The sequence below is a fragment of the Heliangelus exortis genome, chromosome 1 (assembly GCF_036169615.1).
Source record: "Heliangelus exortis chromosome 1, bHelExo1.hap1, whole genome shotgun sequence".
NCBI lineage: Eukaryota > Metazoa > Chordata > Aves > Apodiformes > Trochilidae > Heliangelus > Heliangelus exortis.
The window spans coordinates 168,594,928-168,610,845 of record NC_092422.1 but is presented as its reverse complement, the minus strand read 5'-3'; the positions used below and the strand labels follow the sequence as shown (position 1 = coordinate 168,610,845).

General features: G+C 43.5%; 1 protein-coding gene across 2 annotated transcripts in view; it reads right to left on the bottom strand.

Annotated features, from left to right (window-relative positions):
- YAF2 (YY1 associated factor 2) overlaps positions 1–14,507 on the bottom strand; it is a 39,059-nt gene extending 24,552 nt beyond the window's left edge. Inside the window, exons 1-2 of one of the 2 annotated variants that reach the window (XM_071733591.1) lie at positions 14,117–14,507; positions 13,824–13,949 (exon numbers count right to left, since the gene is read on the bottom strand). In XM_071733591.1, the coding sequence (XP_071589692.1) occupies positions 13,824–13,949; positions 14,117–14,142 (152 nt within the window). In that variant the 5' untranslated portion in view covers positions 14,143–14,507. Of the gene's footprint in view, positions 1–13,823; positions 13,950–14,116 lie in introns of those variants that run through there. The other variant, XM_071733592.1, reaches the window with a different exon arrangement.
- Between the last annotated feature and the right edge of the window lie 1,411 nt (positions 14,508–15,918).

Here is a 15,918-nt window from a genome sequence, read left to right as displayed (position 1 = left end):
CCCTTCAACACACTTGCTGGTAATTCCTCCCTGTATGCCATAAACTGTGATTCACCAATGCTCAACATAAATTACAGCTACACTGAAAATACCCTGTTGGAAAAACATGAATATCAACCAATTTGTGTTTCCTAGATGTCAATGTGCTAGGAATGAACAGAGGCCAGGAAGCTCAATTTTCTTAACAGCATCCCCTGAAGATGCAGTATTGCAGTGCTTACAGCCTTTCAGCCCCCTACATCCTTGGAATTCATGGGGAAGTGACCTCTCCCAAATGCCAGTTCCTCAAAGGACTGGATCCTCCAGGCTACTCCTCTGCGCCCTCCCTGTAGAAACTCCAGTGCTTCCTGCACCTACATCAAACCACAGAGGCAAGACGAGAGGTTCATACTGACCCAGCAGCAGTTATTGTTGCACAAAACAGGCTGAATGCTTGGCACAGCTATTTCTGTCACCAAAGAGGAAGGAGCTTGCTTCTGACTTATTTGTTCTGCACTGCGGGTGTGATCTACCCAGAAGGTTGCAGCATTCTAGAAACTTCCTCCATTCAGTCCCACCCCACAAAAGATATCCACCTTAAAATGTCCCCTACTTCAGTAGGGGAAAAGACTACAGAATTTCCTTAAAAATATCAAGTGTCTATAATGCTCTTCAGTAAAGATGTTTATTCATTAAAAAAAAAGATACCGCATTATTATCAGCCCTTACCTTTTATTTTTCCCTTCTTACTCAACTACAGAACTTCTAGTTCATGACCCTAATCACAGAATTGAATATTAGCTGTAAGTAACAACTTTCCTTTCACTTTTTGTATCACACCAACTTTTTTTCAGCTTTTAGTTAGCAAATCTACTTTAAAAATAAGTTGTAAAAACCCAACTCATTCACACATTTTTTTTTCCCCACCAAGCACAGTCAGATGAATCACAGAATGGTTTTAATTGGAAGAAATCTTTAAGATCACCATATTCCAAACCCCTGCATGGGCAGGGCACCTCCCACTAGACCCAGTTGCTCACGACCCCATCCATCCTGGCCTTGAGCACTTCCAGGGATGAGGCATCCACAACTGCCCTGAGCAACCAGTGTCTCACCACTCTCATACTAAAGAATTTCTTCCTAACACCTAACCTAAATCTACCCTCTTCCAGCTTAAAACCATTACCCCGTGTCCTATCACTACACACCCTTGTAAAAAGTCCCTCCCCAGCTAACTTAGCTGTTTGATTACAGAAAAGTTTAGAGATAAGTCCAAAAATTCCAGTAAGTTAGAATGGGAAAATTTTCAACTTTCATTTCCTTCCCCCCATCCCTCCCCCAAACTCCTAGGAAAACAAGAGAAAACTTGTAGAAAATTCTGAGGCTAAATGTTGTAGTCCTCAATCTGATTTCTCATGGAATGTTTGCAAGCTGACAGCCCACCACCACCAAGCTAAAATCCTACCAACAACGTTCTGCAGCTGAACTCTCCAAGTTCAAGCCCACTCTACATCAAGGTGCCACATACCAGTGGAATGCACTTCAGAGAGAACAGACAATCCTCAGGATCTCTCTGTCCTACTTAAACCAGATAAGCTACTACATTAAAGTGTAAAAAATGAACACAACATTTTGTTCCACTAGCCTACTTTGAAAGGATTTTGTAGCTGACTGTATCAGCCAACAAGACAAGACATCATTTGATACTGTGAGAACATGTTATGCAAAGCAGACTGCCCTAGCCTGACTTCCAAGATGAAAAACACAGACATTTGCATCAAGTTTTAAACAGGAACAGGCAAAGTGGGCTGTCATAACAGCAGAAGAAAAAAATTTTAAAAGTCATGGGGCAGAAAATACAACTTCTCATCACCCTACAGGCAATACAAGAGCTTTTTTTCTTATGAGCTATACTTCTCTTTCAATGTATTTAATCTTATTGTGTTTACTCAAATCCCAGTAGCTTTTTGACAAGAACAGGTAATAATTTTCCCTAGAAAATACACAGTGTGCAAGAATACCACCAGTGGCACTAAAACCAAAGATGACATATCCATCAAAAAAAAATAAGAGGGCTAAACACATGGAAACACACACTACTTATGCCCCAAAGGAAAGTACTTAATCATGGAAATAAAAAGAAAGAACTATATCCATCATTAACCATGGAAAGAAAGCACATACCAGATGGCATAAAGGCTTCTTTGCTTCAGTCTCCAAATAAAAGTTTAATTCCATATAAACAAATTAAAAAAGAGGATACAAGTTAGAGTAAGAAACTCACTGAGCTACTGAACATTATATATGGCACTCAACAGCATCTAATGAGATTCACCCTCTGAAACATTCTGTTTAGAGAACTGCAGGAAGATGGAATGACTTCCCAAATACTGAAGAAGGGGAAAAGAAAAAAGGCAAGAAAGAAATCACAGGATGGGTAAATGAAATTGCAGGAAGTAGATGACTCAGCCTAACCCAAATTTGAAAAAGATACTGGAATGTAATTATTTAACAATTTGGAGCATTAAAGGGTAAACCAAATGGTTTGACCCAGTCTAGGTTCTCTCTTTAGTAGACTCATTGTCCTACTGACTAGGAAAAAAGCAACATACATCCCGAGCCATGACTCTCTTGGGACACAATCAAAAAACATTCTACGAAACAAGCTACACTTTGACTGGGGTGAAGTAGTGCAGAATGAGGTTCAAAATTAGGGTTTGTTTGGTTTTAATAGTTCCCAGCCACCAGCTGTAGATGTAGGGTATTTCTAGCAACATTCTACGGGCATCCTATTCAATATTCTTAATCATGCTTTGGACAAAGGAATAAGGAGAAGAATAAGCAATCAGACCGAAATGAAAGGTGGTGAGAACTATCTGCCAAGACCATGCTGAGCTAAGATGACTCAAAATTCAGAGCAATTAAATTCAAGAAAGACAGCATAAAGCACAACAGGCCTCATGAATGCATGGAAAACAATCTCTACTTAAGTACCAAAGGGACACAAAAGGACACCAGTTCAAGGAGATGGCAAGGCACAGAGAAGCCAAAGTAGAATCATAGAATGATTTGGGTTGGAAGGAACCTTAAAGATCATACAATTCCAAACCTCCTGCAAGGGCAGGGACACCTCCCACTTGACTAGCTTCCTCAAAGCCCCATCCAACCTGGCCTTGAACACCTCCAGGGAGGGGGCAGCGACAGCTTCTCTGGGCAACCTGTGCCAATGTCTCAACACCCTCACAAGAAAGAATTTCTTCCTAATGTCTAACATAAATTTCCTTTCTTTCAGTTTGAAACTGTGCCCCCTTGTTCAATGATTACATTTGACCCTTACAAAAAAGTCCCTCTCCAGCTTTCTTGTGGGACACAGTCAGGTAACAGAAGGATGCTATAAGGTCTCCCCAGAGCCTTCTCTTCTCCACAATTAACAACTCTCAACCTGTCTTCATAGGACAGCTGCTCCAGCCCTCTGATCCTCTTTGTGGCCTTGCTCTGGACTTGCTTCAAGAGCTCCACATCCTTCTTTTGTTGGGGGCTCCAGAACTGGACACAGTATTCCAGCTGGGGTCTCACAAGAGCAGAGCAGAGGGGGAGAATCACCTCCCTTGACCTGCTGGCCACGCTTCTTTTCATGCAGCCCAGGATACAGTTGGCTCTCTGGGCTGAAAGTGCACATTCTGGCTCACACTGAGCTCCTCATCAAATCATCACACCCAAGTCCTTCTCCTCAGGGCTGTTCTCAATCCATTTTCTGCACATTCTCTGTATTTATGCATTGTCCCAACAATAGGTGCAGAATCTTCATGAAGGTGACATGGGCATCAACTCTCAAACCTGTCAAGGATCCTCTGGATGGCCTCCCTTCCCTCCAGCATGTCAACCACACTATACAGGTTGGTGTCATCAGCAAACTTGCTGAGGGTGCACTTGATACCACCATCCATGTCACCAACAAAAGCTGTTAAATAGTACTGGTCCCAATACCAACCCCTAAGGAACACCACTGGCCACTGATCTCTACCCAGACACTGAGCCATTGACCACAACTTTCTGAGGGAGGCTGTCCAGCCAATTCCTTATCCACCAACTGGACCATCTGCCAAGTCCACAAATGTCCAATTTAGAGACAAGGAAACATCCTTATGCTATTGCACAAAAGGAAAACTGTCATTTGGGGAAGTACAGATATCAGACATAATTTAGCAGGACTCTGGGAAGGCACAGTCCCACTACACTTTACTATAGAAATGACTCAGCTGAAGGTCTCCTCCTCATTCCAGGTTACCACTGTAAGAAACAATTCTGTTACCTGAAGAGTCAAGAATGAAGAATCATGATATAAACAGCAGAAAACTGTCACCTACAAGAAAGGGCTGCTGCTATTTTGTTTCTGTAAAAAAGATTTAGAGACAATGGGTGAACTTGGAAGCCATAACTCAATAACTAAACAACAAATAGAGTGGGTAATTCATTGGGTATATATTGATTTATCTTATGGAACAGAAAGATCAGACTTCTGGCAAAATATGAGGGGCAAAAAGTACTACAAATAAGATGTCTAAACCAGCCTCCTTAACTGGAGACCTGTAGGACAAAGATTGTGTTAGAAATTGCTGAGGTTTACTGATCCTCTTTCAATAAAGGAGAAGGTCTAACTCGCTGCAAGACCTTTTCCATCCTGATTTCAAAGGGCAACATGGATAAGCCAAATGAGACATCTTAGCCTTAGAACAATTCCTATAATGAGCCCCAATATAATCAAAGCTTCTACTACTTTAGTAACTGTGGAAAACAAATGCTAATCTATTTTGCTTGGCTTTGTTACAATTCAGCTGAACAAACCATTCCTAACTGGCAGAACCTACCTCTGACCCTGTGGTGACCATTAACAAAGTTGGCCTTCTAGAGAACATATCTCCTAAATCTACAACCAGATCTGAGATCCTGGAAACAGGATTAAGTATTTTCCTTCCAGTTCTGACATTAGCATTTATTGTAGAAAGGGAAGAGAGAAATTTTGTAGAAAGCATCAGGTTTCTTTCTGTTACATGTTGGGGTTTTTTTGTTTAATTGCATAAGGTGAATGCACCTAGAAGGCCAAGTAACAATGACAGCTACATAAGTTTCTGGCCAAAGATGACTGCTGAGATAAGTGCTATTTTCACTAGACTAGGTTGAAATCATCTATCAAAGTTAGCTCAGGTAGGCCCTGATGGGTCTTAGCCCAATATCAAATGAAACAGTGTTCATTTTGTTCTGGGGAGACTTCACTAAAAAATGGAAGGCATGGGAGGAGAGGAATCCCAAGCTACAACCGACATCAGGAAAGAGTTACAGAAAAAAACAAAACCAGAACAAACATCAAACCCAAATACCAAGTTCATGCTTCAAAAAAAGCACATTGTTTCATAAGCTATTGAGAATAATGGATTAAAACATCTACCAGGTTCCAAACTACAAAGTTTTAACAATAAGAAAAAAATCCAGAAACCAAACCAACCAACCAACCACAGCACACACAAAAGCCCCAACCAAACAAAAATCCCAACAACAGAAGCCCAAAACAACTACTTGTGTCCTCTTTCTAGAATAGAGGCTTTATCTTCTTTGGACTGGCTGCCCATTGCCCATACAAACTACACCTAGCAGCACCTAAAAGAGTCACACCAATCAATAAAAATTCTGTAATTGTTTTATATGGAAAAACAAAACCTCATTGAAGGCAATGTGTGCAAAATTTTTAAGTTTCACTATATTTTTCACGGAAAATAATTCCTTAATAAATTCCTAAATAATTCCAATGGTTACTTTTTAAAACTCTTTTTAAAAATAAGACTGGAGTTGCAGAATTACTAAATTACCTAGTGACCATCTACAGAGCAAAAGAGAACTATTTATTCATGCTCTTCTTCATAATTTAATAAATAAGATAAAACCTGAAACTTGTAGTACAGACCTTGGTAAACTACAGATTATATATGACTTTTCCACTCGCTTCATTCCTGCAAATATTTCCTTCCCCAGACTATCACAAATAATGAACAGCTCTTCAATCTGCTAAGCTTGATTCAGTCATGTCAGCTTGAAATCAGCATGACAGGCAGTTCTTCCTCTTTTTCTCCTTCACAACCTTCCCCCTGCCACGCGCATGTGCACACACAAAGCTGCACACTGGAAGGCAGAAGAGAGAGTCCTTAACAAGCTGGTGTAAAACAGACATGTTAAACCAGATATACAAAATAAGTAGCAACTCTCTGTCCTGAGCAGTGCTGTATTTCAACAGAAATACAAATCCCAGATTTGGTTAAATGTAACTGGTTTGTGCTTATAAACATCCAGATGGTACATGACTAAACAAATTGCACATATTTTCTGAAGAAAAATGACCTTGATATCCAAGTTTAAAAAAATTAAACATTTTATTTATGCTTCTCAAAGCATAAAAACACCCTCATGACAGCTTCAAGTAGAGACCTGTACCTCCTATTTAGGAGACTGTCAAATTTGCTTGTAAAATACATGCACATACTGAAGGGCCACGCTCGTAGCCACAATCGAGGAGCACAGACCAAATTTAAAACAAATGCACAAAGATGGCTTTCCATTCCTTATACCTCAGACTCTTCTGCCTGCTGTGATTTAAAGTTGGCTTTTCATATCTTAGGATGGCAAAAAAGGAACAATTCAATAATGGAGATCAATAGAGCACAGGACACAGAAGCCATGCCCCCATTCAGCTGGTTATATTTATCTCTGCCTCTGCAGTACAGAAATGTTAAGAGATACATCTCAAATGCACAGAAATTCATCATGACTTGAGATGTCTTTCTCATTCTGGCTACAAATTTCAGGGGCTATTTTGTGTAAACTATATTGAATACAGCAGTTCATCCAAAGTACACCTGAGAGGCAAACCGAAAAAAAAAAAATACCAAACCCCATCACAGAAGTCACTTGTACTTGATTTATCTCCTTATTCTCTCTCCTCCTTTTCCCCTGGTGAGAGAAAGATATTTTGGGTTTGAATAGTGTGTGCTAACTCTCATACATGCATAGGTAATACTAATTGTTGCTGAATTCAAAGCAAGCAATGAAAGTAGTTCTAAAAAATAAAATTAAATAAAACCAAAACAAGCATAAAATAGGTACATCTTTGTACAGCATTCCTTCTCCTATTTTTAGCTCAAAGAATACTATCAGTGAAAATGCCCTTCAGAATTCTGCCCTTTTTCCTAATTTGAAAATCACAGAATGCTATGGAATCTGGAAAGGGGAAATCGATCACATATCCCTGTCCCCCTTTTTTCCTTTATTTACACAGTAGAGTATCATGCCAATAACTTTAAAATTTTAAAAACCACATTTGCAGTTGCTCCTGTAGCTTTCATTACACTCCCCTGGATACTCATCCTTCACATTGAATAGAGAGGCAGTCTGTCACAGAATGGAAAAAAGAATGGGATCCTGCAACTAGAGACCAAACCACAAATATGAATGCATAAAAACCACATTAGGAAAAGCAAAGTGACAGCTAATTTAAATCTGGATGCTGTCACTAACTAATAAGAGTGTTAATATGATCTGAGGAAGATGGAGCCGGGGTAGTAAAGCAGTAGTGTAGTCTCCTAGAAGACAGAAGAGAGTTGCAAATGTACATTCTATAGGATCATAGAATGGTTTGAGTTGGAAGGAACCTTAAAGATCATATAATTCCAAACCTCCTGCATGGGCAGGGACACCTCCCACTAGACCAGCTTCCTCAAAGTCCCATCCAACCTGGCCTTGAACACCTCCAGGGAGGGGGCAGCGACAGCTTCTCTGGGCAACCTGTGCCAACGTCTCACCACCCTCACAAGAAAGAATTTCTTCCTAATACCTAACATAAATTTCCCTTCTTTCAGTTTGAAACTGTGCCCCCTTGTTCAATGATTACATTTGACCCTTACAAAAAAGTCCCTCTCCAGCTTTCTTGTGGGACAGTCAGGTAACAGAAGGATGCTATAAGGTCTCCCCAGAGCCTTCTCTTCTCCACAATTAACAACTCTCAACCTGTCTTCATAGGACAGCTGCTCCAGCCCTCTGATCCTCTTTGTGGCCTTGCTCTGGACTTGCTTCAAGAGCTCCACATCCTTCTTTTGTTGGGGGCTCCAGAACTGGACACAGTATTCCAGCTGGGGTCTCACAAGAGCAGAGCAGAGCAGAGGGGGAGAATCACCTCCCTTGACCTGCTGGCCACGCTTCTTTTCATGCAGCCCAGGATACAGTTGGCTCTCTGGGCTGAAAGTGCACATTCTGGCTCACACTGAGCTCCTCATCAATCATCACACCCAAGTCCTTCTCCCCAGGGCTGTTCTCAATCCAATTTCTGCACAACCTGTATTTGTGCTTGGGATTATCCCAGCATAGGTGCTGAATCTTGAACTTTGCCTTAATGAACTTTACGAGGTTGGCATGGGCATCAACTCTCAAACCTGTTAAGGTCTTTCTGGATGGCCTCCCTTCCCCCCAGCACGTCAACCTCACTGCACAGTTTTGTATCATTAGCAAACTTGCTGAGGGTTCGCTTGAGTTCACTGCCCATGTCCTCAAAGATGTTAAACAGCACCAGTCCAGGTACCAACCCTTAAGGAACACCACTCAAGACAAGTGTTCATTTTGACATCCAGGCATTGACCACCCCTTTTAGAGAGATTATCCAGCCAGCTCCTTATCTTTTTTTTTTTTTTTTTTTTTAATTAAACATACAATAAATAACTTAGAAAACTAACAAAAGGTAACAATGCAATTAATTCTCAAATCCTGCAACTCCAACCCAACTAAAAATGCTAGTTGACTCACTATCCATGGTCCCACAGCCACAGTTGTGTCCCACAGTTGTGTAGCATTTTGACCAAAAATTCATAGCTGTTGCAAGGTTAGGGAGTTGTGGTACAAATTTAGACATTACTGGATATCTAATTGCACCTCCATATTCAAATAAAATGACAAGTTCTTTTTTACAGTGAAAAACAATGTCAAGGTATATCAGAATGTCCAACACAACTGATTTAATAGCAACTGTACTGTCCATGCAGTGGTCTAGGTATTCTTTAATAGTAAATTAATCATGTTGTCACTTGTGATCTAGCTGCAACTAGTCAAATTTGTTCTATTTATTCTTTGCAGGTGTATCTACATCTATTTTTATAACTTGATAAATCAATGGTCCAATAACAGGGTTTTGAATTAAGCCAGTTTGTTGCCAGAGCAGCATTATAAAGTTGTAGTACAGCCACTATGTCAGGTCCCTTCCAACCTCTAACTTTCTGTGATCTGTACATCTACTGACAGATGCCATGACCACCTGAAGCCTCCCTCTACAGCTTGCATTTGCCCTTGGCTTTATCAGTCGGTCCATGAAAACTCCAGGTAATGCTTTATCATAGAAAACACTTCCATTTTCTCAAATGTAGGGCTAAGATTATCACTTATCCTCTTGTGGAGTGTGTCTGTTGAATGTGCTTCAGGTGTGTGGAGCCAGTGGTAACTGTTCTTTAATACCCACTTTAAGGAGCACCCAGTGTAACCTGCAAACCACATAACATAGGAACACAAGACTTGCTGTAACCTCATGGAATGCTGCCCTAAATATGTTGGATCTAATAAATCCTCCGAGTTTCTGAAAACGTCCTCTTCACAGACAATGCCAGGTTCAGAACCCTCATCAAATGGCACCGGGCAAACTGAAGAGCTGCAGCTTTACAAACATCACTGGGAACAACCAATTTCTCTAAGCCCTGGAAATTCCTGATGGATAGTGGTGTGGCAGTCATGTGTCACTGAAAGTTTTCTGCTCAGTCCTTTGGTAAAATACCCCCTTATGGTTGTAGATGTCTTCAGAGAGAATGCTAATCTTGCATACTTCTTTTTCCAGCAACACTGAAACTAAATTACTATTACTGTGTTAGCTGGTAAGAGAAAAACCCAAACACCTATTAAAAAACAGACAAACTGGGAGCAAATACTTGCAACAGTAAGGTCCATTGAAGGATCCAGTACAGTTTTTGGAGGTCAAACCAGTGTTGGTGTGCTCCTGATTCAGACAGTGCCAGGAAGAGCAGAAAGAAAGAAGTTAGGTAGTGTAACCACAGAGGCAACTTTCTTTTGGCAAAGCAGTAATTTTGAGAGTCAGACCAAACTCAGCAACCCCACTTTAACCTCCCCAGAAGCCAAACAATTCCCTTCCAGTCTTTCAGTGTATCATTGCCACTGTTCCTTCTACAGCAATGCCAATCTGGGCTTTTTCAGTGTTCTAGCAATTACTTTACTTTTCTGTACCAAGTTACAAAGAAGGGAGGCATGATTTTCAAGTGTTTATGTCTCAGCAAAATTCCATGGGGCAAGGAAATCAAACCACTTATTAAGCCTAAGGACTCTTCCTCTTGCCAAACTTCAATGGCTTTCACAAACAATAGAGCTTCTCAAAGAGATCATACAAGTTCTTTATAATGGAAAATATTAGACAACCTAAATATAGAGTTTGGTACTCTATAACAGAGTAAGTTAGGGTTCTATTCAGCATTCCTTACTTGTGCTTCAAATGAACTTCAGCAGGGGATTTATCTGAGAAAGGAATGATTATTACAGCCCTAGATTCCTTACATTTATACAGCATCCTTCATCTACTATGACTCCAAAATGTTTTAAAGGTCATATTTAGAAAATTACTATATTCAGTACAGTCTCTTATCAAGAGGAACATAGTAATTTCTCGGTACCCAAGTAACAATAGAAAACAATTTCAGTTAGAAAGTAAATAAGAAAGCCATGACTGCAGGGAGAATTTAGATCCCCAGTGATGTTACCAAATTTAAGTCTGGCAACGGTTCTGCAGAAAAGGTACAGGGATTTCCAGCTGGCAGATAGGATCTCAGTTTCACATCTGACTCATGGCATATCTAACTGGCACCAGGCTGGGCATCCCTTCAAAGAGAAGAGAAGAGTGCAGCCTTGGGAACCAGTTACACCACTTCCTGCAGCATCCAGGATTTCTCTTCCACATCTCCTACCCAAGCACAGCCCAGTTTAACCATCCAAGGTGATACTGCCATGGACAAAGTTAATTTAACTTCATGATACAAACTGCTCAGAAAAGTCTGTCTAGAAGTATATTAATTCTTATGGGTACTTGATTATATTTTTATTTCCACTAATCTTAACAATTCCACCACAGGTTATTAAAGATCATAATCCATGTGTAGCCCCTGGTATAAAAGATAATTCTTTCAGAGAGAAGAAATTATTCAACAGTTAAAACATCCACGAACCCTGCCCACACCTGACAATATTCCTGTAAAGTTAATTGTCTATGATTACTATAAAAAAAAATACATCTGTTTTAATCAATCTTGCACCTAATTTCCAGTGGCCTTCAAAACCACTTAACTACCCTGTGTTTGCGTGTTCTTCTATCTGCAAATCTGGTCTCATTTAGTGAATTATAACATGCAGAAGCAGACATTAAATCACCCATCACAAAGAAGAAGATTTCTCTGAACTTAAAAAACAGTGCTTTTAAGTGCCTCATAGAAAAAGCTCTCATCAGTAAAAAGACAGTAGAAATTCTGAAGACAGGACAACTGCACAGTAAGAACTGTGCCCAAGCAGCAACTTTATCTAATGTTAAGGTTCAAAATGGAAGACAAAACAACAACAAAAAAAGTAATAAATAATGGATTTATAGTGTTACCAAAACACCACAGCATTGTTATTCTGACCAACATTTATACACAAACATTTTGCTGTATAGGCAATAGGAGCAAATGTTCAAAAAGGCCCCAGTTTGGTCTCTTGGACCCCAGCTCCTTTAAAAAAAACAAACAAAAAAAACCCAAACAGAAAAACCCCAAACCCACCCAAATGGCCTTCTGTGTCTCTTTAGCACCCTAATGATTCTGTTTATAGACACTGAGGTCTAAAACTGCCTGGCCTAAAACCACAACCTGTATTTATCTCATGCCATGGGTAAATCCTAGACATTGCAAACATGTGAAAATGCAATCCATTTAAACCTTATGGGAAAAATAAACCCATAAACCTACTCAGCTACACAGTATTTCACAGTTTAAGTAGAGAAACAAAAATCAGTGTATCAACTAAAAAACTCTGCATACCAGATCAATGGGGGGGGATAAAGTGGAAACAAAAAAATCCACAGCAACAAAGATGACATTCTGTTGCTAAAATATTAAAAAAATATGAAATTTTCAAGCCAGGAAAAAAGAAGGCTTGGTTTCTCAGGACTGTGTATTTTTCCACACTCTTTTTTTTGTTGTTGTTTTGTTTTGCTGTGGTTTTTGGGTTTTGTTTGGTTTTTTTTTTTTTAAGTTTTAGTGCTCTTATGCAACTGAGTTTTCTGTTCAACATACCCTAATTTTAAACTGACTTTTCCTGTCAAACTGACTGGAGCTTAGAGGCATTACTCCTGCTGTTTTAAAGATTGTGAGTTCATTATTTCAGTACTATTATTTTGCTGAATATATTAAGCTATCTCTACACACCTAGCTATGATATAAACACATTGTTATTGTTCTATCTGGAAACCTCACCACATGTGACAGACGCAATTCCTCTCAGTGCATCATTTACCTCCCTGATTTCTGTGGTTTAAAAAAGAAAAAAAAAAAAAAATTAAAAATCAACTTGTATTCAAAAGTGAAGTTCTGAGAAGCCCTTTCAACATTCATTGCAGTTTTCAGAAGTCTAGGAAATCATCTCTAGAGAAAAAAAAAAAAATTTTTTTTTTTTCAAGGAATTGGACCCAACCTTGCACTTACAATTTTAAGCACCTAACATTTCTTGGCAAGTCATACAGAGCACTGTTTTGACCTGTAACTAGAATGTAATTGACACTTTCGATAGGATTGCAACTTCTGTTGCCATTTAGACTCCTCTCGCTGCGGGCATTAAGCCACAGGTATGATAACAGTAACAAAGGATTCTTCAGCAATATTCTCTCCAGTTAGCACGAAACACCTACAAGTGCCCTCCTGTTGGCTTTACAAAAAGCTTCCACTCCCCAAGAGCACACATTTAGGCGACAATACTGAAAAACACCGGGATCAGGTAATCCACCACAAGCTTTCTGACGGCTGCACCGAGGAAAGGTCCTCCCGGGAAAGTCAGGGATACGCAGGGTAGCACTTCCCACACGGCGCAATCCGGCTAATGAACAATTCCTCCCTAAACGGCTAAAGGTTATTATCCACCCCCAAAAATACGCACGGGGATGCTCTACGATGAAAAGCGAATTTAAACAATAATTCAATTTTTTTTTTTCTTTTAAAAACGGGGGGAGGCGGAAATTATGGGGCAAAGTTAAACTCATAGAGAAAACAAAAATCAGTTTAGATGGAAATAAAAACATTTAGAAGGATGGAAATAAAAACATTTAGAAGGGCGAGCGTCTTAGCAGACAGGCCCCGGGGGAGAGCTCTTCTCCGTGCGAGGGGCACGGCCCCGCCGGGGTCAGGCTGTGCAGGCAATTATGCCCTTCCTGCTATTTATTATTTCTGTCTCCACACACGCCACCGCAGCGCTCCCCGGCCTGGGTCACGTTTACCGCCCGGCCCCGGCCCGGGGCTCCCCGGTAAACGTGACCCGATTACTGCGACGGCCGCCCCCCCGCTCCCCCCCCCTTCACACCCGGGGCAGCGGGAGGACGCTCAAAGGCTCCCCCCGGACCCACTCCCCGTCACGGCCGCCCTTCCTCACAACCGAGTCGGCAGGAATGCCGCCCAAAGGCTCCCTCCTCCCACCCCCCCCGGCCCCCGCTTCCCCCTCACCCGCCGCCGGCGACCCACCGTGTGGAGGTGCCCTTCCTCACGTCGCACATCATGCACTTGAAGGCCTCGGCGCTGTTGCGGAAGGTGCAAACGCTGCAGTCCCAGTAGCCCTCGTCCGAGGAGGGTTTCGGCTGCCGCTTCGGCCTGCGGAGACACACGCGCGCCAGGGGCAACACCGGGCGCGTCGCCCTCACGCTGCCGCCTCCCCCCCGGGGGTGCCCCTCCGGCCGCCATCGCCGCCAGCTCCGCGCACCCGGCCGCCGCGCAGAGGGCCCGGGGAAAGGAGGAGGCGCCGCCACCGCTGCCCCTACCTGGTCGGGCTCTTCTTGTCTCCCATGCCGGCTCTAGACGCGTTCCCCGGCCCGGCCCCGGCGCGGCCCTTTGTGTGTTTGTCAATAAGGAGGAGCGCGGGGGGTCTCTCGGCTCTAACGGGGACCCGGGGAGGAGGAGCCGCCGCCGCAACCTCCAGCTGTCGGGGAAACTCCTGCTGTCGCCGCCGCCGCTGCTGCTGCCGCCGCCGCCGCCGCTGCCCCCTCCCCCCTCACGTGTCCCCCCGCCGCCAACCAGCGGCCGCCCGCAGGCCGCGGCGCCCGGCGGGCCGCGCACGGCGGCAGCTTCGCAACCGCCGGCGGCTCGGGCGCTACGAGCCAGGCAGCGGCGGGACCCGGGCGGCGCGGAGGCTGCTGGGGGCGGCGGGAGGGGAAGGGAGGGGCGCGGAGAGCCGCGGCGAGCCCGGCGTTGAGAGGGGCGGCGCGGCGGCGGCAGCGGGTGGGGGCTGGCGCCGGGGGGCGGCCCCGCTCGGCCCGCGGGTGCCCCGCAGCCATTGTCCCGCCGGAGCGCAGGGACGGACCGCCCCAGGGGGCATGGCGGCCTTCCGCTTGCCGCGGCGGCGCGGGGTAGGCCGGGCGGCCCGAGGAGCCGGGGAATGGTGGAGGGGTTGGCCGGGAAGTGGCGGGGAAGAGCTGCCCCGCGGCTCCCCTTCAGGAAGGAGCCGGCGGCCGTCCGGGAGGCTGTGGCCGGGTCAGGGCGCGGGGAGCTGGCGGTCCCGCTGCGCAGCGCTCAGCAGGAGCGGCCCGGGCGCTGGGGGCCCGCAGGAGAGCGCGGAACCGTCGGAGCGATGTAAGGCGGTGCTGGGCAAAGCTGGGTGACCGGCAGTACGCGGGATTTGAACTGGCCTGCACGGCTCTCCCCTGGAAAAATCCTTTTCTGTACCGCTTGCTGCAGCGCCTAGTGTGCCTTGTGTTCCTTCCCAAAGAAATAGTTCCAGGCCATGGTTACAGTAAGAAAGAATCGGGGGAAAAAAACTAAACACGAGGTTCTGCTTAGAAACCTTGGTCTAAACGAGCCCCTTACCCTGAGGTGGGTGGAGAAGAGGATGGGTACCATCCATACAAAACCTGGAGAGAACGGTGTTACCGGCACCTGTGTGCTGTGCGGGGTTTTGGCACCTACCTAAAAGCTTACAAGTCCCATATGGTTCACACACAGGTTAGCAAGGTTAAGCAAAACACTGGGGTTTGTCACCTCGTGGCTGTCTTAGTTCACAGGAGCCCCAGTCTCAGGCTAGGATGCCATTTTGCAAGATGCTGTACAAACAGAACAAAGAGCACATGTCCTAAGAACCTAACAAAAGACGGCAGTGAGATGCAGGTAGATGGCAGAGTGCAAGCAGACAATGAGCTGGTATTGGTCAGCATCGTAGTGGTCAAAGTTGTTTTTGCTGCATTGTCTTTGTCAAGAGATGATGGGGTTTCGAGAACAAAAATATGCCAGAGAGGAGCTTCACCCAGTTGTGTGAAAGAGCATAAATGAAGATGTAGGAAGTCTTTGAAAATTAAGCAAGTGGGCGATGGAGAAACTTTCTGATTCTGAAGGAAAAGTTGTCGAAAATAATTTCAGCTGTAAATACAAGGGTATTTATACTGATGAAGGGAGAGAAAATATAGGTAAAGTGCTTGATGTCTTCATAGGGAAGCAATGCAAGACTTGTTAGTTAGGATGTTACATTTCTGTAAAACTACTAATACTTCTACAAGACTCACAGGTTTTTTATGTCTCTAGCAATCCTGTGTGCCAGCAATTTAAAGCCTATGTAGTATTTCCTGCTTGTGGT